Source organism: Dermochelys coriacea, chromosome 2 (assembly GCF_009764565.3).
Source record: "Dermochelys coriacea isolate rDerCor1 chromosome 2, rDerCor1.pri.v4, whole genome shotgun sequence".
Lineage (NCBI taxonomy): Eukaryota > Metazoa > Chordata > Testudines > Dermochelyidae > Dermochelys > Dermochelys coriacea.
The window spans coordinates 88,034,012-88,061,892 of record NC_050069.1 but is presented as its reverse complement, the minus strand read 5'-3'; the positions used below and the strand labels follow the sequence as shown (position 1 = coordinate 88,061,892).

The following is a 27,881-nucleotide window of genomic DNA, read 5'->3' as shown; positions in this document are numbered from 1 at the left end:
GAACCCTTGCTTTCTATATTTATGGACTTTTTAAAATGAGACTTTTGGTACTGAAGCAAAAAGCAATTAAGCAGGTGCTTGTTCCCATCTTGATTCAAGAAAGCACTTAAGTATGTACTTAACTTTAAGTTAAATCTCAAGGTAAGCATGTGCTTAAGTACTTCCCTGAACAGTCATGCTTTCCTGAAGTGGGGCCAAAATAAGTGTGTATTTAGAGATCCTGTCAGATTATTAATAATAATGATGTTTAACATTTATAGATCTCAAGTTACTTTACAAAAGTGGCTAGAATAAGTCAATAATTAATTTTTAAAACATGTACATGATAGTGTCAGAGCAATAGTTTATTTTTTATTTCTACATATATTTTTTACATTTTACAATGTAAAAACAGCTTTTTCATCTCCCCACCCCACCCACACACAACATAGAAAAAATGTTTTCCAGGCTGAAGATCTTTATGATGTATGAGAATCCACATCACATTTTTCCATCTGAGTTACCTGAGTTACAAGTATGTCAAAACAGGACTTTAAAAAGAAACCCTGAGGCAGTCTTAATTATAGTGGCATATTATACTCTTGTAGCCTCATATCTTGGAGTACTGACTAATTGATTCTGGGCTGCTGCCAGCTTATTAAGGGCTGGGGGGGAGGGGGTTAGGTGCAAGGGTTGTTCTGGGGTTTGTTTGGTTTTGGGTTTTGCTATATTTGTTTATTTTTCCTTGGAGAAGTGGAATTTTTCCTAAGGGATTAACAAACTGTTTTTGTTATGAACTATATGCATATTAAATATTAATTTGCATTGGTTAAGACAATGCTGAAGGCCAGGGACACAACCTCCCAATATCTGAGATAGAAAAACAGGTACAAAGCAGTCCAGACTGTGGATTTTACACCATGCTGCCTGCTGAAATGGTTAGCGATACTATGCTGAAGTAAGATATCCCAAGCGGAATTGTGATGCAGCCATAATCCCTCCTTGACTGCCAGAGAGGATGCCCTGCAGTCGCAGCTCCCCCATCCTTTCAACAGCTGTATTGTACAGTTCTCTCATACACCTGACCAGCTCTGCTGATGATGGCATTGCACAGGCCACCTCACCCTTTTGGGTAGCTAGCACTGGCAGAAATTCTAGCAAGGGACAGTATCTGCACTCCTCAATGGATTAGAGCCTGATTCCTCCACTGGGGCACAAATAGAGGAGAGGCTCATGTCCTCTTCCTCCTCTTTATGTACCTTAGCAGGGCCAGACTCTTCAGTCCCTGCAGCCTTTCAAGGTTTAAGCAAATAAGAGCCTCCTGGTGTGCTAATGAAAGGTCAGTGGACATGCAGTCACAGGATGCCTGTGTTCTAAACTAATCTGCAGGTTCCTGTGATCTAAGAAGTTCTTACAACAACAACGAAACCCTCTAAGGAATCAAATAAATGTATTAACGTAAAATAATTGCTGTAGCGACAGTATTCCAAAGGAGAGAGATGGAGCAAGAAGTTAATTTAGCCAACAAACGTGGCATCTGCTGCTGAGTTTTTAAAAGGCCACTGAACATTACTTTGTCTCATTTCAGTGCTATTAATATCAATGTTTTAAAATAATTTTCACTGTATTTTTAGTCAAATTAAAAAAAAATGTCTTTTCAGAACTGGTTGGACCCTGCAAAGGAAATCAAAAAGCAGATCCGAAGTAAGTTGTAATTAATCATGTGTCTGTATGAGGAGATCTGGGAAATGTCTTAATATGGAGAGCAGTGTTGATAATATGAAATACTTTTGAACAAAATTAAAACATTTATTGAAAAATAACTTTACACTGCTTTGTATAAAATTGGAAATGCTGCGTTCCCTGGTATTCCACATTGTTTGCATGTAATAAATGGTGTGAGAAAAGTCTTACATACTCATACAAAGAGTTTCACATTAACACACTTTCCCAATTTGAGAGAACATATTGCCAATGTAAATGACTTTATATAAAGCAGCAGTAACAACTGAAAGATCACTATCCAGGTAGAACCCTACTAAGCACACTGACACAACACTTATGGTTTAAGGCCTCCAAATTCAACTTCATTTATGAACCAAGTTAACCTGGTACTTAACTATTAATTTGTTGCCCAACAAATAAATCCACCAAGCAAACTAATGGTTACCCAAAAAAGATTCACACTCTCTCCAAGCCCTCATGGCCATCTCCTTCTGAGAGAAATTAGACACTTTACTGGAACTGCCCCACACCATATACCTGCTATTTTCTCACCCAGTGCTTTGGGTGCCTTTCAGACATTAAAAATAATATCACCCTTAAAAGATCCAAAAAACATCATAAATACTTCTCACCATAACAAATTGCTACCCATCCACCTACATCATCTGCCTACACCAAAACACATGTTTATAATTATATCAGGACTCTGCTGGATCAAGCAGGGAAGTGGAGGATGACCTGACTCCAAATGTGACAATCTGTCTAACTTGCTGTAAGGCACAGAGACCCAGAAAGAGTGGAGGACAAGGACAATTGAACTCCACTCAACTGAGCCATAAATAACATATTGCCTCAGTGGGAGATTCCAGTCCACTGTAGTGTGTAGGGGTGGATCACTACAAGAGAAGCTCTCTGTCTGGCAGCCTGTGGAGCAGGAATATTTCTTACCCAAGCAAGTGGTTCTTTAAATGCCCTCACCCCTTGGGCCTGAGTTACCAGTTAGAATGACCAGTGGGGTGCAAACCTACCAATCACTTGCAGGTCTGAACTCTAACCTCACCCTCCCCAGCCTCAAGGACTGGTACCGTATGGGGAAGGCATGGGGGGAGCCGCAGGTAGTTGGAGATGTCTCCATGAATACTGCACTCCCCCTTCAAGAGAAAACATCACTTTTATCATTAAGCCCCATCTCAAATGTTAAGTTTCATATTATTTATTCAGGTCTGTTTCTGAATCTGAAGAAGAAGAATTGTTGGACATTTTTCTTCATTTTTTTTACCCCCTAACAAAATCAATCAATTGGTCAGGATCATGAAATATAAATGTCTCATTGCAAAAAACAAATTGACATTTACAGAGAGGGGAAAAATCTAAACTGAGCATTAAGTAATATAATCTTTGGGGCCTGGGTCACAAGATATAAATTGTTTTCTTTGAATTACTGTCATTTGGGTCATGTCTGGGAGCACTGCTGGTCTCACATACCAAAACACATAACTGTGTTAGTACAGATATCCCTCTACCCAAAACATTTTTATCTTGTTCCTGCATTTCTCCAATAACATGAACTTTGTTCCTAAGATGACTTACTGCTTCACAAGGAGAATCAATTTTCTGCTTCATGTGAACATTTTAAAAGGCTCAGTTGTTAAATTTAGCTGTATGCTGTGTTAGTAATCCAAAAATGTCTTGAAGGGACCCTGTGTCAAGGCTGCTAGGCTCAAAATGTGACCTGCCTTTCTTTTCCTCCAATAGCTCTTTGGAAACCTGATGTAATGTTTATAAATGTGATTTAATTTTGGCAACAAAACTTCACTATTCTCCTCCACACACCTTATAAATAATCACGTTCAGCACCCTAGCATTTACAAGTAATTACATCTGGTAGTTTGTGTTTCTTGGATCAAGTCCTAAAATAGTAGGTTGCCATTTCAAGATTCAAAGGGTTAATTTAAACTTTGTGTGGAAAACTTCCCTTAATCATTTTGAAAAATACTCTAACTTCACCTTTTCTAAACTATCCTAGATATTATATATACTATCGAAAAATGATGTGTAATGAAAAATAATTAAAATCTGTGTTCCATTGTGTAATTTTTAATAGGATACTGAAAAGTTATCACAGGAAAAGAAAGTGCTGTAGACTTTGATAAGTTATGTAGATTGTTGATGCAATTAAAGCAGTCCAGCTACTTACAGTTGATTGCAATGTATTTAATGTGTGTCTTATCTAAGAGCTAGACAATGAAAGACTGTGACAGCAAGAGACTAACTAGAGCAGGAAAGTCTAGGCCTACAGTTGACACTGGGAACAGTTAGAGTTGTCATAGATGACAGTGTTAATTTGCTTGGTTCGATAACTCTGTTAAGAACTTTGGAATAATAAAACTATCTTACAAGTTATATATTTCATGAATGATTAAAACCATAATCGTATTGAATACTAATGAGAATATAGGACAAATTTCTGCTTTCAGGAGTGCTCGGTTCCACTGCAGGCAGGAGGAAATCCAAGCCAGTATTTGAGAAAAGAATTTGGCCAACACTGTTTATAGAGTTTCTGGGTCTGATTCTCCTCACACCAGTTTAAAAGCATTGACTTCAATAGAGTTATGCTTGATTGAAACCAGCATAAGCAGAAGAGAATCAGGCCTGTTATACTTTTTTTATTCTTACAGAATCATACTCCCAAGGCACACAATATGGATTTAAATTTATTTCTTGTTTGTCAAAGGGATCTTCTCTCTCTCTCTTTCTCAAAAGAGGACATGTATCCAAAAATTTCACAGAGGATTTGGGGCTATCTTCCTCAGTATTAAATTTCATACTCTTTTAGCATACACAAACTATGCTTTCAAATAGATTCAGTAAATTAAGGCCCCTGATCCTGCAATGAGATCTGTACGGCTAAAGATCTGAAGGCCCTGAAGTCAATGGGGCCTTCTGCATAAGGCAAGTAATGAACCACACAGATCTCATTGTAGGCCCTAAACAAACAGTCCCAAATACATGATCAAGAAAACTTGTGGAATTTTAAGGCAATTTAAAAGTAGCATTTGCAATATAGTCAACATTAACACTTCCTCTCTTCTATCCAGCATAAAATCCAGTAGTAGAAGTTGACACACCTTCAAAACATATGTTCATCACAATTTAGACAGTGCAAAATACCTATTAGTTGTGCTAGCATGAAAGAATATACTGTAGAGTTTATAAAGAGGAGTCCTGTTTCACATAGTGCCCACTAAAAAATCTGTAACCATCATTATAGAATATCATGGATTGGAAGGGACCTCAGGAGGTCATCTAGTTCAACCCCCTGCTCAAAGCAGGACCAATCCCCAGTTTTTGCCCCAGATCGCTAAATGGCCTCCTCAAGGATTGAACTCACAACCCTGGGTTTAGCAGGCCAAGGGTCAAGCCACTGAGCTATCCCTATACAGGTGTATTGGACATTTTTTTTAAAGTATATTTTTCAGTTCAATGCTGTATTTTAATAGGTTACCATATTTTAGAAAATAAAAGCGTCAGGTTATCTTGAGGTCCATTTCTCAATTCCCGCAGTAATGTCACCTCACATACTGGTTGTGTGTAGGGGGGTGATCAACTAATACAGGGTCTCTGTAGTAGTAGTATAGGTGAAGATCTATGTAATTAATGCAACAGAATCTTGGTTGCTGGTAGGCTTTACCAGAGGTTGCGGGGGAGAGTTGGTTGTTTTGTTGTTGTTGTTTTTGCTAGTTAGCCAAGCATTTGGCTTTTTTATCTGTGCCATTTATTAAACATGAGACATCCGTTTTATCTTCTAGGAATCCTTATCCTGTTAAATTTTCCCTACTTTTTTGGAATGTTCTTGGTATTTTTTTAATCAATAGTACTGAAAAGTAAGGTCCTATTAAAAATGTCTTATAAGATGTGTAAAGTTATTGCCTGTGACCTAAATTGGTGACTGACATGAGTTATCTAAAGTATTACAATTACTAATGTTTCCCTAGTGTTAAAAATTTGGGTCCATTTTTTTCAGTAAAATGGCCTCTAAATTTGTCCTTGCAATTTTGTCTATATGATGATTTATGCAGGCTAAAGAGACAGAGTGTGTGCTAAGACAGCAGTCAGACACTGCTGAATGGGGGTTTATAGACAGATAGAATTATCTATTTTGCACATAATTGTGGTCACATATTTAAAGCTCATTTTCATTTTTAGCCTGTGGTGTTTCCCGTGCTTATCTCCACGTTTTTGTTTTCTTTTTATTTTATTTCTATAGGCTACTTTTTAATGTATCTAATCTCAGTAAACAGAGTCTTTTCTTGCTAAATTTTCAGAGCATTAAAAATAAATGACGGTTCACTGTGCAAGAAAAGAACTGTAGGCCTAAAACTGTAACTGTGAAAAGCAGGAAGGTATCTTAAATATTGCATACAAGAAGAAGAATATAAATCCTGTCATTACTGAGTATTTGACTGGAATATTTACTAATTTATCTTTTAGATTGCTAGTAATTTAACAGTGTGAACATCTTCATTTTTACTTGTGTAGGCAATTTCACTGAACTTGTGGGTTTTTTTCAGGTGGTGCTTGGCAGTTCTCCTTTAATGTGAAATTTTACCCTCCAGATCCTTCCCAGCTGTCTGAAGATATTACCAGGTATTTGAAACAATAAATACCATTCCAAAAGTGCTTTTAAACATACAGGCAAAGGATGAGAGAAAGGAAGACTTATGATCCCCCATTATTCAGATGTGGACTCAGATGCAGAGATTAAGCAATTTGCCCAAGGTCTTGCTGTAAATCTGTGGTACGGTCAGGATTTTCTGTTTCCCAGTTCTGTGCCTTAGCCACTAAACCACCCTTCCTTTCTAGTTCCTCTGAAACTATTTTCAGTTTCTTCCATGGGGCCCTCACATTGCATGATTAATGGGATCATTTTTAGCAGCATAGCTGCCTTTTTGAGAAGTAGTAATTTGTTGTTTTTGCTTTTTAGCTAATCAATTAACTGATATTTCTAAAGTGCTTATTACAGAAAATTATAAGTCAAATAAGATGAATTGCTCAGGATATCTGCATGACAGTAGATACCTTAATATAGTTAATATATAATGGGGAATTTTCTCTGTAACTTATACCAGTGGTTCTCAACCACGGGTCCGGGACTCCTGTGGGATCATGAGCAGGTTTCAGGGAGTCCACCAAGTATGGCTGGCATTAGAGTCTCTAGAGCCCAGGCCAGAAAGCCAAATCCCCGCCACGTGGGACCACAGCCTGGGGCCTTGAGCCCCACAACCCGGCATTGAAGCCGAAGCCTGAGCAACTTAGCTTCGTAATGCCTCGTAATGTGGTATGGGGCCCCGGGTAATTGCCCTGCTTGCTATATCCTAACACCAGCCCTGGCTTTTCTATGCAGAAAACCAGTTGTTGCAGCACAGCTGAGCCGGGGAGTTTTTATAGCATGTTGCGGGGGCCTCAGAAAGAGAAAGGTTGAGAACCCCTGACTTATACTATAGTTATAAAACACAGAGAGTGGCCTATTTCATCAATGGATCTCAAAGTGCTTTACAAGGATTAGTTATTTAAGAGTTAAGACTCATTTATTACATAGGCAAGCATTTATCGCAGTTTTACACATGGAGGATCTTGGTCATAAATTGGGTGTTTAGCCCAGGAACTATCAGTGGCAGAGTCAGGGAAAGAACCCAGAAATTCTTACTAATGATTGTCTCACATCACTTCTCTAAAAGTGCTGGAAGAATTCCTATAAACTCTTGCTTTTATTTATTGTAGGTACTACCTCTGCTTGCAGCTAAGAGATGACATAGTGTCTGGACGGCTGCCTTGTTCTTTTGTTACTCTTGCTCTTTTGGGGTCCTATACTGTTCAGTCAGAACTTGGAGATTATGATCCTGATGAATATGGAAGTGACTATGTCAGTGAATTCCGGTTTGCACCAAATCATACTAAAGAACTGGAAGACAAAGTAATCGAGCTGCACAAGAGCCACAGGTGAGCAGCGGACCTGAATGTAAAATCCAGCTTTCGCTCAACTTTGGAGCTTGAGCATCCTCCATGTGAAATATTAGAATCTGCTGGAAAGTGTTATTTTTAGGGAACTAACAGTTCTCTACAGGTCTTTTGAAGGAGCGAGACTGTTTGGCTAGCAAAAAAAATGTTCTTTAGCGTGGATGATAATGATGTAAAGTGTGTAATGGCTTCTAGCTAAATTCTGACAGAATGTGTTTCCCATGTACTGAAGTTTATTCCATATTATGCTTGCTCAAAACTGACACTAGTAATGACTTTTTTCTTCAGGGGAATGACACCTGCAGAGGCTGAGATGCATTTCTTGGAGAATGCCAAAAAACTATCCATGTATGGAGTGGATCTACATCATGCCAAGGTCTGGACTACAATTAAAAACTCTGTTTCATATTATGGGCCCATTTCTATACCCCTTCTCAGCTTGACTAGTACTTTATTTCACAAGGTCCTGTTGATTTCATTTTTGTTACTGATTTCAGTGGAAAAACTTGGAGCTTAAGTAACTACTTAAGGTAAGTAAAGATGGCAGAAATAGACCCAAAGTGATTAGTGTGTCATGATGTAAACACAGCTACATTTTGTAGTTGTTGCAGAATTTAACTAGTTGATTCCAGTTCCATCAATTGTTGATACACATGTTTCAAAAAGTCTGTCAAGCTGATTAAACAAATCTTTTTTGAAAGCCGTCATCTAAGAAACAGTTAATGTTATGAGCCTCAAAGCTATTGACTAGATTTGTTTGAAAAATATGCATGAATTTGTATCAGAAGACATCCAGACAATGATCAATTGTCGTTTCATTCAGGTGAATTTTCCAATTTAATAAAGTCAATTATGGTGTTTTATCTAGACAAACAGACCACTTCTAACACTACAAAAGTACTTTGAAGCACTTTGTTAACCATATTGGAACTTAATCAGAATGGTAGTGATAAAGGGACTGACGGTTAGCTCTCATTGAAAGAAGTGTATTTGTTTCAGTTAGCCCAATGATTAGGAACTCTCTTGGAATCAATCTCCCATGATGAAACTGTCTCTAAAATCATCAGCTAACTTAGGTACATTCACAGATCAAGAGGTACTCACTCAGTGAGGTTAATGAGAGATCTCCAGTCATTTTGTAGTCTTACGGGAGGGTTATTTTTTAGTTTTTCTGTTTCACTATTCAGAAAAAGATTAATAGATTCCAGCAACTGTAGAGTGAAGTCAGTAAATGTCCTTGGCAAATTGATGCTGGATGAAAGAGCCAGAGCTTTGGAAGAACATCACATTTTTAGTGAAGGGTCAAATTACTGTAGAGCCATTTTCATTCTGCATCGGATCCTTTCAACAGTTGAGATAAATGTGCTGCTTGGATCTTGAAAGGGCCTTCATCCATGTGCATGAGGCATTTCATAGGAACTGTATATGTGTATTACAGAATTCAAGGTAATCCTTTGTAGTCTATTAATTGCCTACACTGAAAACAAAAACACTGACTATGGCTCAGTGGACAGCATTCTCCCACTAGGCATGCTGTTGCTTTTCTTGTCTCTTGCATGTATGCACAAGATCTTGAAGCACATTTGGAGCAAAGCTAGAACTGGAATAGGAAATGTCACTCCTTTCTTTGTAGCGTTTTAACATCCTCCATCCCTCAGAGGGAGATCAACAAAGAACATTTGTGAGTTTTTGTGCAAAATATGTTTTGGTCTTTGATACCAAAAGTTAGTTATTTTGCAATAGAGCCTAGTTATTCTCTCAAAAAAATCATGTAATGCTGGAGAAATGCTGGTAACTAGAAGAATACAACTATTGGAGTAACCTGTTCTGTGCAACAAAGACCTTGTTACCCAGTTTTATCTGTCAGAGTATGAAAAACAAAAAGGATCAGGGCAAAACTTTCAGTAAAGTTGATGTGTATTTATATCAAAGTTGCTTACTATCTAGAAACTAGGGGTGCTTACTAGAGAAGATATAATGAAAGATGCATCAATGAGCTGAAGGCTGAAAACAATCACTAAGTTAATTATTCTGTTCCTTGATTAAGTGCTCTTCTTGAAAACTGGACTGACACCAGTTTATAAATGGGAATTAATATTTTGATGTTAATTATGTAAGTCACTTACATATGCAAAACTGTACAAGTGTTTGTAATGTATTCTCCAATGTGGCTATGGCCTTGCTGCTCTTTAGAGCTGCCTTGAATAGTCTCTTCACCCATATACTGAGAGCCAGAGTCTGCCACTCTTACTCACATTGAGTAATACCTTCTTCCTCAAGTACTCCCATTTAAATCAGCAGGACAGCTTGGGGAATAGAGGTGGCAGGATCTGGGCCTGAATGCAGTTATTACTGGTACAAAAGTTAAAGTTCAGGAAAGAAATCTTTTCTTAAACAGAAAATGTGAAATAGTCCCTTACATCTGGGACATTGTGTGAGCATTTTGCATATGGACCTCGAGCCTTTTTTTGAAAATCTGGCTCAGTATGTTTAAACATTTCTTTATTCTTAGAAAAATGAAAAATTGAAATACACTGCAGACATTAAATTTTATTTTTGGATAGTACATCCCAACTCTGAAATCTAGTTTTATTTAGGTGTCTTTCCCCTTTGAGGGCCCCCACGCACATTATTGTTGTATCTCTTATTGATCTCTCATTCATGGTGCAGTACGGTGTTATACACTGTCTAGTTCTTTGCTGTATATCTCACCTTAAGATAGTTCTGCATAAGCAATTTTTGAATTGCAGTAGAATTTTCAAATTGTGCATGTCCTTTACATCTAAATTAACTATGCCCCTGGTCTTTGGCTCACCTTAAAATGAGCCAGATTTTCAGTATATCTTTAAAAGATGATTTGCTAGAGGACTAAAGGAAACTAATTCACTCATTTTATGACTATCATAGTATGAACGTTTTGTAAGTTCTGTTGTCAGATTGCTGTTAACTTAAAATTGTTTTGAAATAGTTTTTAAAAAAGCCTCCAAGCTTAAAGTGATAACCTTTTTGTTTCCGATTGCACTTAAGCTAGATGACACAAATATAATGAGAAATGAATCCTTGACAAATCTCCAGCTGCATGCATCTGTAATAGTAAATGGCAAAGATAGTTTTTTAGTCTATTTTGTAAGATTTCTAAAGGGGTGTTTTTGACACCTCCTTAAAATCCTGAGAAATGTGAACTGCAGCCTGGTTTCTCAGAAAAAATGAGTGAGAGCACAAGCCCTATAAGCTTTAAGGATCCATTCCATTCTAAATGCTTCCTTTTCTCTTTTTTTTTGTTTTGTTTTGTTTATGAATTCATTTACACTGGCAGAGAAATGAGGAAGGAAGAGTGTTGGGCATAGGTGCAACTACATAAATAAATAACCTTGGGAAGAACTAGATGTGAAACTGTACAAGACCAACAATCTTGATGATGAAGGACATAGTAAACAGGATAGTAAAGAAATGTCCCTCGTCACTCCAAGTCTCATGATTGTGCTTATAGCATTAGGGGGGTAATACTGTTTAATAAAGCAATTATCAATACAGTTAAACTTCTTATGCTGTCTTTTTTTCCTTTTTGGAGTCTTTCAGATAAGTTTTTATTATTCAGTAAAATCTTTCATCTTCTTTGTATATGATGTCGTTAAATATGGCACCTTACAGCTGTTTGTATAGATATGAATAGTAAGTAAATAAGGTTACCTGATGAGTCACCACAGCAAACACAGTTTAAATATGTAGCTCAAATAAGAACATGACATATAAAAACTATGGAACTTTGGAAAAGGAGAGAAGAAATCAACAAACTGTTGCTTACTTTTTCAGGATTCTGAAGGAGTTGAAATCATGTTAGGGGTTTGTGCCAGTGGTCTCTTAATATATCGAGACAGACTCAGGATAAATAGATTTGCTTGGCCAAAGGTTCTGAAAATTTCATACAAGAGGAACAATTTCTACATCAAAATCCGACCAGGAGAGGTAAGCATATCCTGACAGGAGAGGTAAGCATAGTAAATGAAACTTATTCAGAATATCTTGTGACATCATGGAGTGGTTTGTTTGCCATTGTTCACAAGTTTGTAGCAATACTCTTCATCTAAATTAAGATGTGTTGAATTTTTTTCCCTTTCTTAGGAAAGATTAGGCAAACCCCTTATTTAAAATATGTCGAATACACATTCTGGGTCATGAAATAACACGAAGAATGAATTTGTCCTATTGCATTTAAAGATAACACTCTCATATACCTCGTAATAAATATTTTGTGAATGTGAAAAATGTTGATAAAATATTAGTAAATACACTTATTTATTGGGTGCTTATAACTGTAGCTGGTCAGAGATTATACATGGTTTAAGATGGGGTCTGTTTGCCCTTCCCAGTCAGAGGAGCACATAGGCCACACATTCAGATCTTTACAGATATCCTGGAATACTAAATCAATGAAATCAAATATCTATCCATCAGTAATATTGGTACATAAGACTGTTAGTCGTTTCAGATCTACAGCACTTCGTCTTCTGAAGTGCTTGAAGATGTTATGAACTATTGTATGAAGAGTGCCCTCTGGTGGTTTGACTGGATGCATAGCATCCACCACAAACCCTTTCGATGACCTGCCCTTCTCATTTGCTTCTGAAGGTATTCATATCTATAGAGATAGATTAGCCAAACGCTTCCCACTCTCATTTACTAACTCTAGTTCCTTTCTGATATACCTCCTTAATCCTAGTGGTCTCTGAAACCCAAATCAGTCTTAGGGGACTCTTTCTCACCTCAGGCTACTGTCAGAAAATCCAGATGTTTTCTCATTGCAGTTGTTAAAACATTAGAGCAACAAATAGTTGAGAGGCACTAACCACATAAATCTTTCTCCTAAATCTCCCGAGTCCTTTCTTAAAAAGTCTGTTCTGTGCTACAATGCATAAAGCAGCCATCTTAATCAATAAACTCTCACTCCTCATAGTCCTAACAAACTATTCCATCACCACCCAAGCCGGGATTTCAAGACAGGAATCAGGAGAATGTATGTCTATATATTGGTAGAGATGTGCAGGTATATACATATGGGTAATGAAGTTATATAGGTAGAGAAAATGAATATGAAATTGTATCTAGACAAACTGGAGAAATGGTCTGAAGCAAATAGGGTGAAATTCAATAAGGACAAATGCAAAGTGCCTCACTTATGAAGGAACAATCAGTTGCACATGTACAAAATGGGAAATGACTGACTAGGAAGGAGTACGGCGGAAAGGGATCTGAGGGTCATAGTGGATCACAAGCTAAATGCGAGTCGACAGTGTAACACTGTTACAAAAAAAGCAAACATAATTTTGGGATGTTGTGATGGGGTGGACTAGGCCTTGAGGCCCGCTGCTAGAGGCTTTGTGGCCCTGCCAAGCTCCACTACAGAAAAGGCCAGTAGAGAGGTCCTCCAGACTGCCTAGAGCAGCTGTGTGGGAAGCAGCCAATCAGGGCCCAGTGGGTCAGTATAAGAAGAGCTGCAGGGCAAGAGGGAGGTTCAGTTCCTTGCTAGAACTGGAGGAGTGTACATGGTGTGTGCTGGCTGAGGAAGCTGCAGGACCTTGGACGAGGTAGTGCTGCCAGAAGCCAGGGAGGGTGAGAAGGAGCCCTGAGCTGGTTGCAGGGACTCCATCAGGACAAGGCCCTGAGGTAAGGGTGAAGACAGCATGGGGCCACAGGAAATTGGCCCAGGGAATTAGAACAGTAGCACAACTTAGGCAATGTCTACGCTACCATGGTAAGTCGACCTACACTACGCAACTCCAGCTACATTAACTCTCCCATCGGCTTACCTTATTCTTTTTGTCAGGGGCAGAATACAGGGGTCGACTGAAGAGCAAGCTGCTGTCCATTTGGCAGGTCTTCACTAGACCCGCTAAATCGACCGCCGGTGGATCGATCTCAGAGGGTAGATCCTGGCTGTAGTGTAGATGAAGCCTGAGATAAAGGGACAGAGTGACAGCTGCTATCTACTGGGTCCCTGGCCTGTGACCTGGAGTAGTGGGCAGTCCCCAGTTCCCCCACCCTCCCCATTAGTCATTGGGGGAAGTGGCTAAACACTGAGATACCCCAGAGTGGGAACTGAACTGTAGCAGCCCAGTTAAAGAGCTGGGGCCCCAAGGGCCCTGAGAGGGCAAAGACATTGCCTCCAGGGAAGGAGCCCTGGGGCACCGCTCTATTCTGGAGCAGGGACAAACTGAGGCATTACTGAGGGCACTAAGAGAGACCCTGTGTGACTTGTACCCCGAAAGGGATTTGCTTTGCTTTTAACACAGAGACAGACTGTGTGTGACTCGGCTGCACGGCTGAGTCATCAAAGACGCACCACAGAGTGCAGGCACACACACTTGGCGGGGGGGGGGGGGTCCAGGGGCTTGCGAGAAGTGAGTGTGCCCCGTTATAGATGTATTAGCAGGAATGTTGTAAGCAAGACATAAGAAGTAATTCTTCTCTGCTCTGCGCTGATTAGGCCTCAATTGGAGTACTGCATCCTATTCTGGGAACCACATTTCAGGAAAGATGTGGACAAATTAGAGAAAGTCCAGAGAAGAGCAACAAAAATTATTAAGGGTCTAGAAAACATGACTGAAGATTGGAAAAAAATAGGTTTGTTTAGTCTGGAGAAGAGGAGACTGAGGGGGGGACATAACATTTTCATGTACATAAAAGGTAGTTACAAGGAGGAGGAGGTAAATTGTTCTGGTTAACCTCTGAGGATAGGACAAGAAGTAATGGGCTTAAATTGCAGCAAGGGAGGTTTAGGTTGGACTTTAGGGAAAACTTCCTGTCAGAGTAGTTAAGCACTGAAATAAATTGCCTAGGGAGGCTGTGGAACCTCTGTCACAGGAGATTTTAGGAGCAGGTTAGAAAAATACCTGTCAGAGATTGTCTATATAATACTTAGTCCTGCCTTGAGTGCAGGGGACTGGACTAGATGACCCCTCAAGGTCCCTTCCAGTTCTATGATTCTGTGATTAGAAAACATGCTTTATAGTGATAGACTCAAGTAGCTCAATCTGTTTAGCTTAACAAAGAGAAGCTTAAGGGGTGGTTTGATTACAGTCTATAAATACTCTCACAGGGAACAAATATTTGATAATGAGCTCTTCAAATTAGCAGAGAAAGGATTGGCTGGAAGTAAAGCTAGACAAATTCAAATTTGGAAATAAGGTGAAAAATTTTAACAATGAGGGTAATTAACAAGTAGAACAAGTTACCAGGGGTTGTGGTGGCAATTTTTTTAATCAAGGTTGGATGTTTTTGTAAAAGAGCCACGCTATTTCCAAAAGGAATTAATTCAGGGAAGTGCTATGTCCTGTGTTATGAAGGAGGTCAGGCTAAATGATGATAGTGGTTCCTTCTGGCAATCTATAACTACTGTTTTTCTTTCTTTCTACCTAGTTTGAACAGTTTGAAAGCACTATTGGGTTTAAGTTGCCAAATCATCGTGCTGCAAAGCGTTTATGGAAAGTATGTGTTGAACACCACACATTTTTCAGGTATGTGGGGTTTCCTTCCTAATTTAGAATAAAGCCCGACCAAAAAAAAAAAAAGAACAATTGTGCTAATACGGCCAAATGACTTGGGATCAAATTATTACCTTTCTGATCGCTGATTTGGAACCATATGTGGAAAGATTACTATTCCCGAAGTATTTGTAATGCTTCACCAAAATTATTCCAACTGTGGCTGGTCCTTAATTGGACCTTAAAATATCACATCATTTGATTGTCAACTTGACATTTTTCATTTCATGTGCACAATGATGTTATCAGCTAATGCAGGGGTGGACAACCTGAGTCTGAGAAGGAGCCAGAATTTACCAATGTACATTGCCAAAGAGCCACAGTAACATATCTGCAGCCCCCACATCAGCCCCACCGATCAGCACTTCCCCCTCCCTCCCCACACCTCTCAATCAGCTGTTTTGTGGTATGCAGGAGGCTCTGGGGGGAAGGGGGAAGAAGCGAGGGCACGGCAGGCTCAGGGGAAAGGGCGAGAAGGGGTGGAGTGGGGGCAGAGCCAGGGGTTGAGCAGTGAGCACCCCCCCGGCACATTGGAAAGTTGGCGCCTGTAGCTCCAGAGTCAGTGTCTATACAAGGAGCTACAGGTTGGCCACCCCTGAGCTAACGTTTGTCTAACACCTACAGTTAATGGGCTGATTGAAAATTTGGCCCATAATTTCTGTACCCATTCTCTTTCATACACACACAACTTGTGTGGCAACTGGAAAAATTTTGGCAGACTTGAGTAAAAGTAAAAAAAAAATAAGATTTTGGTTGAATTAAATATGAAACTGCAGAATTCAATCATAATTCTTGGGATACATATGTAAATGTTTTAATCCACTTTTTTATCCATCCCATAATTTTAATTATTTAATGTGCCTTGTTTCATAGTAGCAGCCATGTTAGTCTGTATTCGCAAAAAGAAAAGGAGTACTTGTGGCACCTTAGAGACTAACAAATTTATTAGAGCATAAGCTTTCGTGAGCTACAGCTCACTTCATCGGATGCATTTGGTGGAAAAAACAGAGTTTTCCACCAAATGCATCCGATGAAGTGAGCTGTAGCTCACGAAAGCTTATGCTCTAATAAATTTGTTAGTCTCTAGGGTGCCACAAGTACTCCTTTTCTTTTTAATGTGCCTTCGGCATCTGAGGGATTTAGCAGCTGTGAAGATACAACCAGGCTTTTGTCACCCGAAAATGCCTGAGATAAGTTGGGAATGTGGAAGAAACACACAAGCTGGATGTTTTTACTAAGATAATAAGCAATGGGATATTTAGCAATGTTTACGTATGAGAGTGGGATTTTCAAAAGCACCAAATGCATCCAGTTCCCATTGAAAATCATCTAATTCCATTGGGTGCTCTTGAAAAATCCCACCCTAAATTAACACCTTTACGTTTTAAAGTAACACACCATTGAAATGAATGGGAGATTTCACACCTTTCTGAGAGCTGTTGTTTCAGGCTGTCTGCAGACTCTGGCAGATATCGCTGCATTGCTTAGCAGGGTAGATTGATTTAAATCACTTCGATTTGAATCAACAAGCAGGAAACCTTGACTTAAATTGTTGATTTTAATTGTGCTTTGCATTTGTACTTTTTAGTTATTTTCCTAAAGAGAGGCTGATTCTTAGTGGTTGGTAAACATTAAAATAAGATGAATTGAAACTAAAAATATATAGCCTTTATACTAAATTTGGTACTTCTTTTTTCTCATCAGGAGGGTATGCTATATCTATATAGATTTATTTAAGCAACTAGATAATTTACATTCATCCAGCTTGTTAATTTTCTACATTTTTGTTATGCTAGAAATGGTGAATGAAGCATTTATTTACTAGATGATTAATTTTTTACTTGTGATTTGTCACATTCTGAATGGAAATTCAAATGCAAATAAAAATGCACAAAAACAGCATTTAGATTTTTTTTTTAATTAAATCACCTTAAATGTTCTGGATACATAAGAAAAAAATGTATTAAAACATGTTTTGTCTTTAAAACTGAGAAAATATTATTTATAATTAGTGAATTGAACTGATTGTTTCTGATCACTGTCCTTCAAGATTTTAGAACTAGTAGATCTTATCCTTTCACACCTAATTTTTTATTCATAGATTGGAAGAGGAAAACTAGCCTTCCTGCTATGTCAGCTCCCAGTTGGTTTCTTAGCTTTGAGTGAACTAGTAATTGAACTGAACTAGTGGAATAAACTGAAAGAATATAGTCTCTCTGCACCTGCAGAAGTGACTACTGCTGTCACAAACTGGTTTAGCCCTTCAAGGAACGCTGGTACTTGTTGCCTAGCAGTGGTTTCCACCAATTCAGTGAATTGATTTTCTTCATGACTTGGCAGCAAACATGTACTGCTTAATTTTTTTTTGTATTTAATGTAAATGATTTTAATATGATACAGTAAGCTTGGGCTTTAACATAGGTTGTGAATTTCTAATTTCATTTTAAATTGGTTTATTGTTTAAAAATAAACCCGTATTTAATTTAAATTTAAAAATTCCAATTTAAATTAAAAAATCTGATTATTTTATTTTTTAAGTCATCAGTTTTTATCCATCCTGTTGATTTACATTTGGTTGCTATTTGGAAAGTTTACTTTGCAATCACATGGGGAAAAAATGTGTTACTTCCCTCCCCCCACCCCCAAAGGAAAGATTAGTTTTTGCAGTATGACTTACCATGGTAAGAAGGGGAAAGAGCAAATTCCACTAGCCATGTAATTGTAGAGCACAGGGGGCCCCAACACCTATGCATGTAGGGCCTTGTGTACATTGGGAATCTGGCCTGACTGCAAGGATTGATGGCTGGTCTCCAATGTAGCTGTATCAACAAAAACCTCAAATGTAGGCAAGGGCCTTATCCTGTTTCCGAGCCGCGTAACTGATAGTCCCCAAGAACATGGAATCTTTGTTTCTCTTTTTGATGATTATAAAAAAAGAGTGCTGAGGTGTATCTCTTTATTTTAATAAAAGAAGAGATTCATTCATTAAATAACCTGATTTTCCCCATAAAGACTTTTTGTGAAAAATTCAGCCTTTCTGTATGTCATTACAAAATTACTTAGCCAATGTCGAGGGCATGCTCTATATTTCCCTTTACACTGAGGTTTACAGAACAAAGATAAAGATGCACAACATTTTATGGTTTATTTTTTTAATCCATAAAATAAATTCTTTGTGTTTGGAATAATATTTTTACTGTTCTGTGTGTATTAGGCTGTTGTTACCAGAGGCACCACCAAAGAAATTCCTTACACTGGGTTCCAAATTCCGCTACAGTGGAAGAACACAAGCCCAAACCAGACGAGCCAGTGCACTAATAGACCGTCCTGCACCTTACTTTGAGCGTTCTTCCAGCAAACGTTATACTATGTCTCGCAGCTTAGATGGGGGTAAGATGTTCTTAATTGTCTTCCTCGGAGTTTTGTCACAAATTATAATAGTAAAGGACAGTGCTAGAGAATAGCTATAAACCTCTTGTGATCTCATATCCCTTCAGCTTCTGCTGAATGAGACCTGTAAGTATATTCACCATGATTCTTTATTGTAAGTAGATAGCTTTTAAATAAATATTGGCCCTTCTCCTGCTTTTAGTAACTTTTCACAGTTTGTAGCATAAGACTTACGTGGCAACAGAACCAACATTTTTCTGTACTGTTGTTCATCTAGGTGGATTTTAAAAGGTTTTTATTCTAGACAAATGTTATGTGATGCTAAATAGTCACGCCACTGAGCACCTTTCTCCAGTTAAGCAAGCAGGGTGAGATTTTTCAAAGGCCCCTAAGTCACCAAGTCACTGCCTTTCAAAAGAAGCTGTTCTCCTCTGTCACTCTGGGCCTTTGAACGTACCATGCACAGTCAGTTATATGTAGTCATGTCTGGATTAGGAAGTTAATGAGCTAGTTATTTTCTTGAACTAAAGGGCTGGCCAGCTCCCCCTTGCTTGCAAGTGCACGCACTGTATCCTGGAACCAATGCCCATCTGTTGGCTACTGGTGTATAAGGAGCACAAAGTATGATGGGACAAGACATAGAAATAGCACTCTGGTGACTTCTGCTCCATGCTGCTCATTTTAGTTACAGTAGAACCTCAGAGTTACAAACACCTCGGGAATTGAGGTTGTTCGTAACTCTAAAATGTTCATAACTCTGAACAAAACGTTACGGTTGTTTTTTCAAACGTTTACAACTGAATATTGACTTAATACAGCTTTGAAACTTTACTATGCAGAAGAAAAATCCTGCTTTCCCTTTTTTTTTAATAGTTTACATTTAACACAGCACTGTACTGTATTTGCTTTTTCCCCCCATCTCTGCGGCTGCCTGATTGTGTACTTCCGGTTCCAAATGAGGTGTGGGGTTGACTGGTCAGTATGTAACTCTGGTGTTCATAACTCCGAAGTTCTACTGTATGAAGAACCTCAGCAGGCATTCCCAGCAGCAACCTGCATAGGCCAACTCCCCTCTCGACGCCTCCTGGCTCCCAGCTACAGAGATGTTTCTTACCATTCACCTTGCTATCCAGACAGGATGAGGCAGAGGTCCAGCTCCCATGTGCTTCCTATGGTGTACCTGATCTCCACTGGACAGCAAGAATCCCTTGCACTGAGAGTTCCCTTTCTAGGCCTCAGGAGGAAAAGAGATGATCTTGAGGGAGAGCAGATTCCCTTTGCTCTGTCAGCTTTTTAATCCAGCCAGAGAAGAACAAATTTCCTAGCCTTTGAAGACTGTGAAAGGCACCCAGCCTAGTATGCCCCTTCCCTTCAAGATACATTGCAGATGCATTAGCCAGAAAAAGGGATGAGTGAGTGCCTAGTGAAGTGGGTGAAGTTAAGCTGGGTGTGAGCGAGAGATTTGAGAGCACATGCAGAGGTGGACTGTGAGAAGGAGAGGTTAAGGCTGGGGTAAATACATAATTTAAAAAATAGTGAACAGAAATATGTGAAGTTGAATGGGAAACAGTTACGATAAAATACAATTGTTGTCAGATTTCACATAGATAAAAACTCTTGCTGTCTTTCCCATCTTGGAATGTTGCTAGTCCATTCCTGCCAGTGATGACTTTTTTATCCTGGCCTCATAAAGACTCTTCTGAAGAACACTTCACAGAGTATGGGACGCACTAAACCGCATGTACAATAGTTTAAAAAAATTGTTTGGAAGTTATATCCCTGGAAACATCCTTCCTGGGCTGCATTCCTCAGCCCCATCACTGCAAAGTATTTTTGTATTTTGGGGGCTGTTCAGAAGTGTTTGCACGGGCTGCTAGCATCTGCGAGTATGTGTGTAGCAAACCAGCATTCAAAGTTTTCTCCAGGATTTAGATGAATCATTGGTTTCGTACGAAGGTTGTAATTTAATTTTCTGCATGGAAATGGCATAAGAATATGATAGAAGTTCACAGGTGTATCGTTTCTCTTCATTGAGTAACAAATAGCATTTGTTTCTTATTTCCAGTCTAGCACAGCTGCTTAGCATGATATGAGATATAGCTTTTTACATAAATTAATTCAGATTATGTAATATTAACGATAATATGGCATAGGTTAATATTACTTCCTTCCTCCTTCTCTTTAGCTCATGGAAATCAAGGTTCTGCTTCTCCTTTAGGTTAAACCAGCATGCTGTTCAGAAACCTAAACTACTTGGTCAGTTTTTAGTACTGTACTGTTTCACCCCACATTCATAATTGGTTTTTGATTATTTTTTTGTGTGAAAAAAGTATTTTAAGAAGTTTTATTTGAAATGACTGCATTTTTAAAAAATGAGTGCTGACAAAAGGATATCACAAATGCTACACAGATGATACATAATGAAGACTACTGAGGTTAGGGGGGAAATCTGTGATTTAAACATATTAGTGACAATCCCTCCCTTCTCCCCATGAAATGGATGCAAACGGTGCTTATATTTCATTAATTTGGATCCTTCCAATTCTCATATGCTTCATACTGGTTACCAAGCAACTAGTGACCTCACTGCTGTGCATGTATCTCCAAGCATAAATTACCCTTCTGTGTTATTTTATTTTATTTTATTTATAATATCCAAACAGTCCCGTCCCCCCCAAAGATCATCTAAGAGACAAGAAATCTTAAATGCTTTCTTATGAGTGTATTACGATCTGCAAGGTTTACAAATATGTTAATTTGCATAGATAGACCTACTGCGGTGGCATTCATTCAGTTTTTTCATGAAAATTGTTATGTAATGCAAATCTGATTGAAACATTCAGCATTTCATGAAATTGCAGGATCAGGGCTAGTGTAAACTTTCACATGTGATAGTAACCTTATGGGTGTGAGCAATCCCATTGGATTAGGACCTGCTTATATGCATAAAGTTATTCCTGTGCAGGATCTAGGCATATAGTTGTATTGTATTTGTTAATCCGCTACTTCTTTTGGAATCATTAATATGTATTTAGCTTGATAGATTATTGAACATTTGAGACCTAAAATACTGAGAAAAGCCATATCCTGTTTGGCTTAATCACATAGATAGTCAATGGATCTGAACACAATATTTTTGCCATCCTGTTTTTGAGGTTGTGGGCAAATTTGACTGTCAGATTTTAATTCTGAATAATAATAATAATAATAAGAGAGAAAAGCTGTTTCTTGCTTCTCAGATGTTATGCATGTGTTACATTAAGAATGTCATTTTGTGAAATGCAGTGTAGCTATATACAGTGCATTTGATTTGCTTAAATTATATTGTAACAAAGATTCAAAAAATTCCTCTGTTCCTCTACCCATGGCTGAAGTCATAGTTTTGGTTTTTTTTCTTACATTCCTGGCCTACTAATATGGCAATGCGTTAATTTCATTCAGATATTAAATCATGGTAAGCGCTTTAACAACTTACTAACAGTTCAAAATAATGCATAATGCATGCATTATGAATGTAGTGTGTGTATACACATACATCTGAAAAATAATGTATGTATGTCTGTACAACCCAGACCTTTAAAGTAAGCACATAAAACTTTTATTTAAGTATATATGCATGTTTTTCAATTTTTTGAAATATGATATTTTAATGTTTTCAGCAAAATAATGTTTTACTAACCCAGCTTCTAATTTTATTCAGATCTTTAGAACAAGCTATTTCAGACTTGATCTCTTTAAATTATATTTGCTTTTAGCATCAGTGAATGAAAACCATGAAATGTACATGAAGGATTCTATGTCTGCTGCAGAGGTTGGTACTGGCCAGTACGCCACAACAAAGGGCATCTCTCAAACCAACTTGATAACCACTGTGACTCCAGAGAAGAAAGCAGAGGAAGAAAGAGATGAGGAAGAGGGCAAAAAAAAAGGAGAGGAAATCACTCCAGTCTCTGCAATACGCCATGACACAAAGGTAATGTTTTCAGGTTTACTGTTTAACTCACCCAGTTGTGAAGTACTTGGCGCACCACAGTAATTATTAGAGAGAGAAGCAAAATTCAGTAAGGAAAAGAAGAAGCATAATGTGTATTAAACGCATAACAAGAAAACTTTGTATGGTGCTATATATTCTCTGAGAGTGAGTAGGTGATGTGTTTAAAATTAATTCATGCTTTCTGCTATTTGGTTTAGAAACAGTTTGGTTTAGCAGTCAGTGAGATATGACTTTCAACAGGGAACATCTAAAAGAAGTGGCATTTACATAATACACTTTTGCTCTTTCTTTTTTGTTTTTGTTTTATTTATTTATTTTGTTATTCACTTTTGAATGGGCAACAATATTTTTTCAGGTTTTTTTGCACAGTTCAGTGTTTGAAGAACCACTTGGAGTTTTTTTTCTGGTCACATTCCATACCTCAGCACATACTTAATGGGCATATATTCTCTACACCTAACTGTTCGGTGCTAGTGTACTGTAGCATGTTTTTTTCTGGCTTAGTAAGGTGTTGGCTTCCCTTTTATGTAGCTTTGCACTGAAAAGCCTATTTTTACTGGCATTTCTCTACTCCTCAGTCATGTGGTATAGATTTCTGTCATTCACCACATCCCATCCTCCTCTCCCAATAACTCTGGAATTCAGCTTGTTCTATTCTTGATAAAGAGTAAATCAAATAGAGCAGATGCTGAACTTCAGAGATTATCACTGAGGAAAAGGCAGGTAGAATCGGGAAATATGCAGCCAAACACTCTTCCTGTTATCCTACATCAGAAAAAAACAGCGTGTGAAATATTTGTATCTAGGATATAATGCAAACGGACATTTCTTGAACTTTGATGCTCCATATTAAGGAGTACATTTTCAAAAAAGGTGAGGCCCAGCCTTTCTGCTTAGAAGCACAAAATTGCACCCCCACATTTTATACCCCCAACAAAATGAATTATAGATACAAATCTGAGAGCTTGCACTTCTCACTACATGAGATGTGCCTGCAATGAGGTAAGTAATTGGAGGTTCGAGTCCCTAAACTGACACCTGCAATTAAGTTGCAGGTGCAAAAATTCAGGAAAAAAATTTACAGATGCAAATTGTACCCCAAAACCGAGACCACCCTTTAGAGCTCTCTTTAAAAAATAATACCTTTGTAATTTTTAACATGGATTGTGAATGGAAAAGACTATATTGAAATTCAAATGTAGGGGAGAAAAAAAGAAAATGTCCACTGGAAATAAATGCTGTCCCTATGGGATTGTTAACTTTGCTCAAGCAGGAGGGTGAGCTGCAGTTCAAAGAAGACATATAGCTGGAAATTGCTAATGAGAGTTTCAGAATAACATTGTGATGTTACTTACCCACCCCCAGAATACATAATTTATTTTCCAAAAATAAAAATTGTGTTTAAGTAATCAATTAAGAGGACTGCAATTTTAAAATATTATTAAAGACCCAGTTTGGTTTCTGTTGAGGACCCTGGGAGTTTTGTAGTTGACCTAAATGGGAACATGTATCAGGCCTGAAGAAGCAACTGGACCAGTTTTCAATTTGATTCTTATTCAAAGAAATCTAAACTTTTATATATAGTTTTTCAGCTTTTCTGATAAGGAATTTTACAGTTTGAATTAAGCATTGCAGATCTAACTAGTGTACCAGGAGAAATTCTAAATGTTAATTCTCCAGGCATGTAAATAAATGCATTAAAATATTACTGGCAGAGGAAGAATTTACAAATTATGACTTTTGGCTTCATATTGTAAATAAATGTTTGTGTGCATATATTACGTATAATAAAGTAATTTCATCCAGATTTTATCTTTTTGGACACTTCAGAACAAGTATGGACTTGAACATAGCACTTGAACATGAAATTATTGGCAGATAGTTAAAAAAGGAATTCATTTTGAATAATGTTTAAAATTGATGTTATATTAAGTATCTAAAATTTATAAAATGCTTTTTACTTGTTTTTTTAAATTCTGGAATGGTATGAAATTGAATGCATCATTACCTAAATTAACTGGAATCAGGAAGTGTGTAGTTATGTGATCTGTTTGAAGACTAGGCTAAAGGAAAATAATGGGGAAAAATCTGTATTTTTTTTTAAATGTAAATGTTCATCTTCAGGGGACCAGCTCCTGCTACTAAAATACGTAGTAAGGTTTATGCACAGTAAGCAGTTATTGCAGGATATGGCATTAAGGCCCCTTATCTTCCAATTGGCTCTGTTGAGGTACCTGTTCCCACATGGAGCTGGTTTTGGGATCCAGGTGTAAGAATGTAAATGCATATGAAATGTAGAAAACTGGTCTGGGAAGAGTAATAAAGGGCGCAGTTCAAGTTGTCGCAATTTGCGTAATGGAGCTGGTTCTCTGTTCCATTCATTCACAGTGGGCCATATTGAATTTGACCCAGTGTGTCTAAAAATAAACAAACATTACGCTAAATCTACTGGCCTATTTTTTTTTTTTTTTGAAGAATGCCAGTGAGAGGCTATAAGGGAATGTGATAGTTTCACAGCACACTAATAGAGTGCATTCCCTCATGGCAACTCGCACCATTGTTGTCTTGTCTTATTTGTTTACATTTTATTTAAACTTTAATTGTTGAATGCCCTTCTAACATTCTTGCATCTCAGTGAAAAAGTAGTAAATCATGCCTGTTCTTCACAGGTAGAGCGAACTTTCTAGCAAGAGTATTGGCTGCATTTTTTTGCCTGTGCATAAAGGGTTAAAAAAAATCACTCTTCGAGCGCAAAACCAGAGGCATTTGGCTTTGTATGGAATTCAGCCCTTACCCACAAGGCTCATGTAGTTAGAACCCTAGCCCATAGACTGCAATGACATTCCCTGGCACAGCCAATGAGGTGCTGTTGGGGACGTTGCATCTGCATAGCCAAGGATCCTATGTCCCCTCCTCCAGCCTGCTCCCAAACCTCCTGTACCTAGTGGCCTGTTTGGGGCCAGTGCAGTTGCTTTTTCCAGGGGATATGGAAGTCACACAGTGTACTCGTGTAGCCCCTGGTGAAGAGGGCCATTCCTGAGCCTTCTGAAAAGTTATTTAGAACCATTATTTGATTATTAGGTGAGGCTTCTTTCCATGTGGCCAAATTGATTTGGGGTTTGATGGCCCCAATCACAAAACAGAAGTGAGACCAGAAATTTAAATACACTGAGCAGAAAATCTCCCACTTTGTGTTTAGTCCTTGCCCAGGCTAATTTCCCACTGACTTGACTGAGTAAGGACTACAGGACATGTTGTCATAAGCAGAATAGTTATTAGAAGTTCTTTCCCTTGTTTCAATGCCTTTTTTTGTTTTGGGATTTTTGTGTTTGTTTTTAGGGTTTTTTTTGTTGTTATCCATGTACTTCATGTTTGAAAGCACTTATGGTAGATGGGAATCCACAGCATCTGGAGGTGCACATAGACAAGGTTCCTTTAAAGGATTTTTATTTAAATCGTGTATTACATATGACTGGACAGACAAATGTTGAGTGAAGAAGTTGCTTTTGTAAGCTGCAACCCTCCATCACTAATAATTGGCATGCGACTTGAGAATTCGTCTCATTTAACGCAGTGAAAAGCTTTGGTGTTAAAATTCTGTTTTGTGAGTTTTGTATATATAAACGCAGAAGAAAATTAACTAATTACAGTTTTCTTTTTGTCCTTTTGCTTCTGCACCTTGTTTGCTGGTCTTTCTCTTTCATCAGTCATCTTTGCTTGGCACTGACTCATTTCATTCCTCATCAACCTCACAGTCTGGTCCCCCTGTATTTTCAACAAAGCTTCATAGAAGATGTAAGGAGAATGCTCAAAATCCATTAAGTTATGAGTCATCTAAAGACATTATGCAAATGCACAGTGAGTCTGACTTGGACTCTGATAGAAAAGGAAGAGTTTGCTCTGATGAACAAGACATGGCTTTTAGCTATAAGCAAAAAGCTGGTAACGGTGGAACACTGTTTTCCTTCTCCTTGCAACTTCCAGAGTCATTTCCTGCTCTCCTGGATGATGACGGCTACCTTTCCTTCCCTAACCTCTCTGAAACCAACTTCCTGCCTGAAAGTGTGCAGCATTACCTTCCCATCCGATCACCATCCCTTGTGCCTTGTTTCCTTTTCATCTTTTTCTTTCTGCTATCTGCCTCATTCTCAGTGCCATATGCTCTCACTCTCTCCTTTCCTCTGGCTATGTGCCTCTGCTACCTGGAGCCCAAGGCGGCCTCCTTGAGTGCCTCACTTGACAATGACCTGAGTGACAGTTCAGAGGAAGAGGTGTGTACCTCGGCATAGAACACACTTCTTTTTGTGTTCAGTGCTTCAGTCCTAAACAGTGTTAGAATGCTGCAATAGTGGTCCTACTTTCAGAACCTCATTTCTGTCTGTGCTGATATGTAAGAGTTTTTTGTGTTGGGAATGCAGCTTGGGTCCCAGGGTTAGGCACAACACTGTGAAATGAGGTAGCAGCTTGGTTCAAACTTTATCAGTTATGCAGTGAATTACACTTACGATTTGCCTCAAATCAACTCTAGAGAACAATATCTGAACTCACTCTCTCTTCCAATCAGTTTTTCCCAGTTAATACTAGTTTTTACTAAAGACAGTAGAAGAGTTGTTTAAATAGCAAGTAGTTAAGTACAATTGCATGCATAGTTACATATCAAACAACTAATAATTGGAACTATCCCAAATTTTGGGGGTGCTCAGAATCCAAAGCAGAGTCAGAATTTTGAAAATAGCCTTTAATTTTGTAACAGGCCAAGCAAAATCCCCAGTTCCTAATATCCCAAACTTTGAATGTCAAAATCTGGATCTGGTCTTTGTGGCTTGATCCTGTCTCTACTGTAGATTCAGCTAGTATCCCATTCAGTGCAGCATTCCACCGAAAATTTGCATTGATATGTTTTTCAATTGCAACGGCAGCATTTCCTAGTTATCACTTGGTGCTTTAAATTAGCACTACCAGAATTAGTGCTTTCTGTCAGTAAACTGGATGGGCTTATAACAAAATACAGCTAAAGCAATTTGCCTGACAACAAGATCTGTAGTGCTGGTGAGAAATGTGGATGTCATTACATATAAGAAGAAGAAAGGGAATCTACTTGATTGTATAACAGATACTGCGTAATTGGTACCTGTTTTAATCCTGAGCCTTTCTATGCTGACAGAGTAAAAGCATGGAGTCAGATTTTTAGAATCTTTAGATGCACAACTACATGCCTGTTTTGTGTGCACAAT

The 27,881-nt window shown here is 38.2% G+C and overlaps 1 protein-coding gene across 50 annotated transcripts in view; it reads left to right on the top strand.

The window, feature by feature from the left end:
• The window catches only part of EPB41L3 (erythrocyte membrane protein band 4.1 like 3), a 192,086-nt gene that overhangs the window by 139,673 nt on the left and 24,532 nt on the right, over positions 1 to 27,881 (top strand). For 16 of the 50 annotated variants that reach the window (XM_038388982.2, XM_038388977.2, XM_038389012.2 and 13 more), the window contains exons 5-13: positions 1,641 to 1,683; positions 6,276 to 6,351; positions 7,486 to 7,704; positions 8,011 to 8,098; positions 11,536 to 11,688; positions 15,139 to 15,236; positions 18,478 to 18,653; positions 22,409 to 22,626; positions 26,355 to 26,918. In XM_038388982.2, coding sequence (XP_038244910.1) covers positions 1,641 to 1,683; positions 6,276 to 6,351; positions 7,486 to 7,704; positions 8,011 to 8,098; positions 11,536 to 11,688; positions 15,139 to 15,236; positions 18,478 to 18,653; positions 22,409 to 22,626; positions 26,355 to 26,918 — 1,635 coding nt within the window. The remainder of the gene's footprint in view (positions 1 to 1,640; positions 1,684 to 6,275; positions 6,352 to 7,485; positions 7,705 to 8,010; positions 8,099 to 11,535; positions 11,689 to 15,138; positions 15,237 to 18,477; positions 18,654 to 22,408; positions 22,627 to 26,354; positions 26,919 to 27,881) is intronic. The other 34 variants (XM_043508069.1, XM_043508068.1, XM_038388996.2 and 31 more) reach the window with 3 other exon arrangements.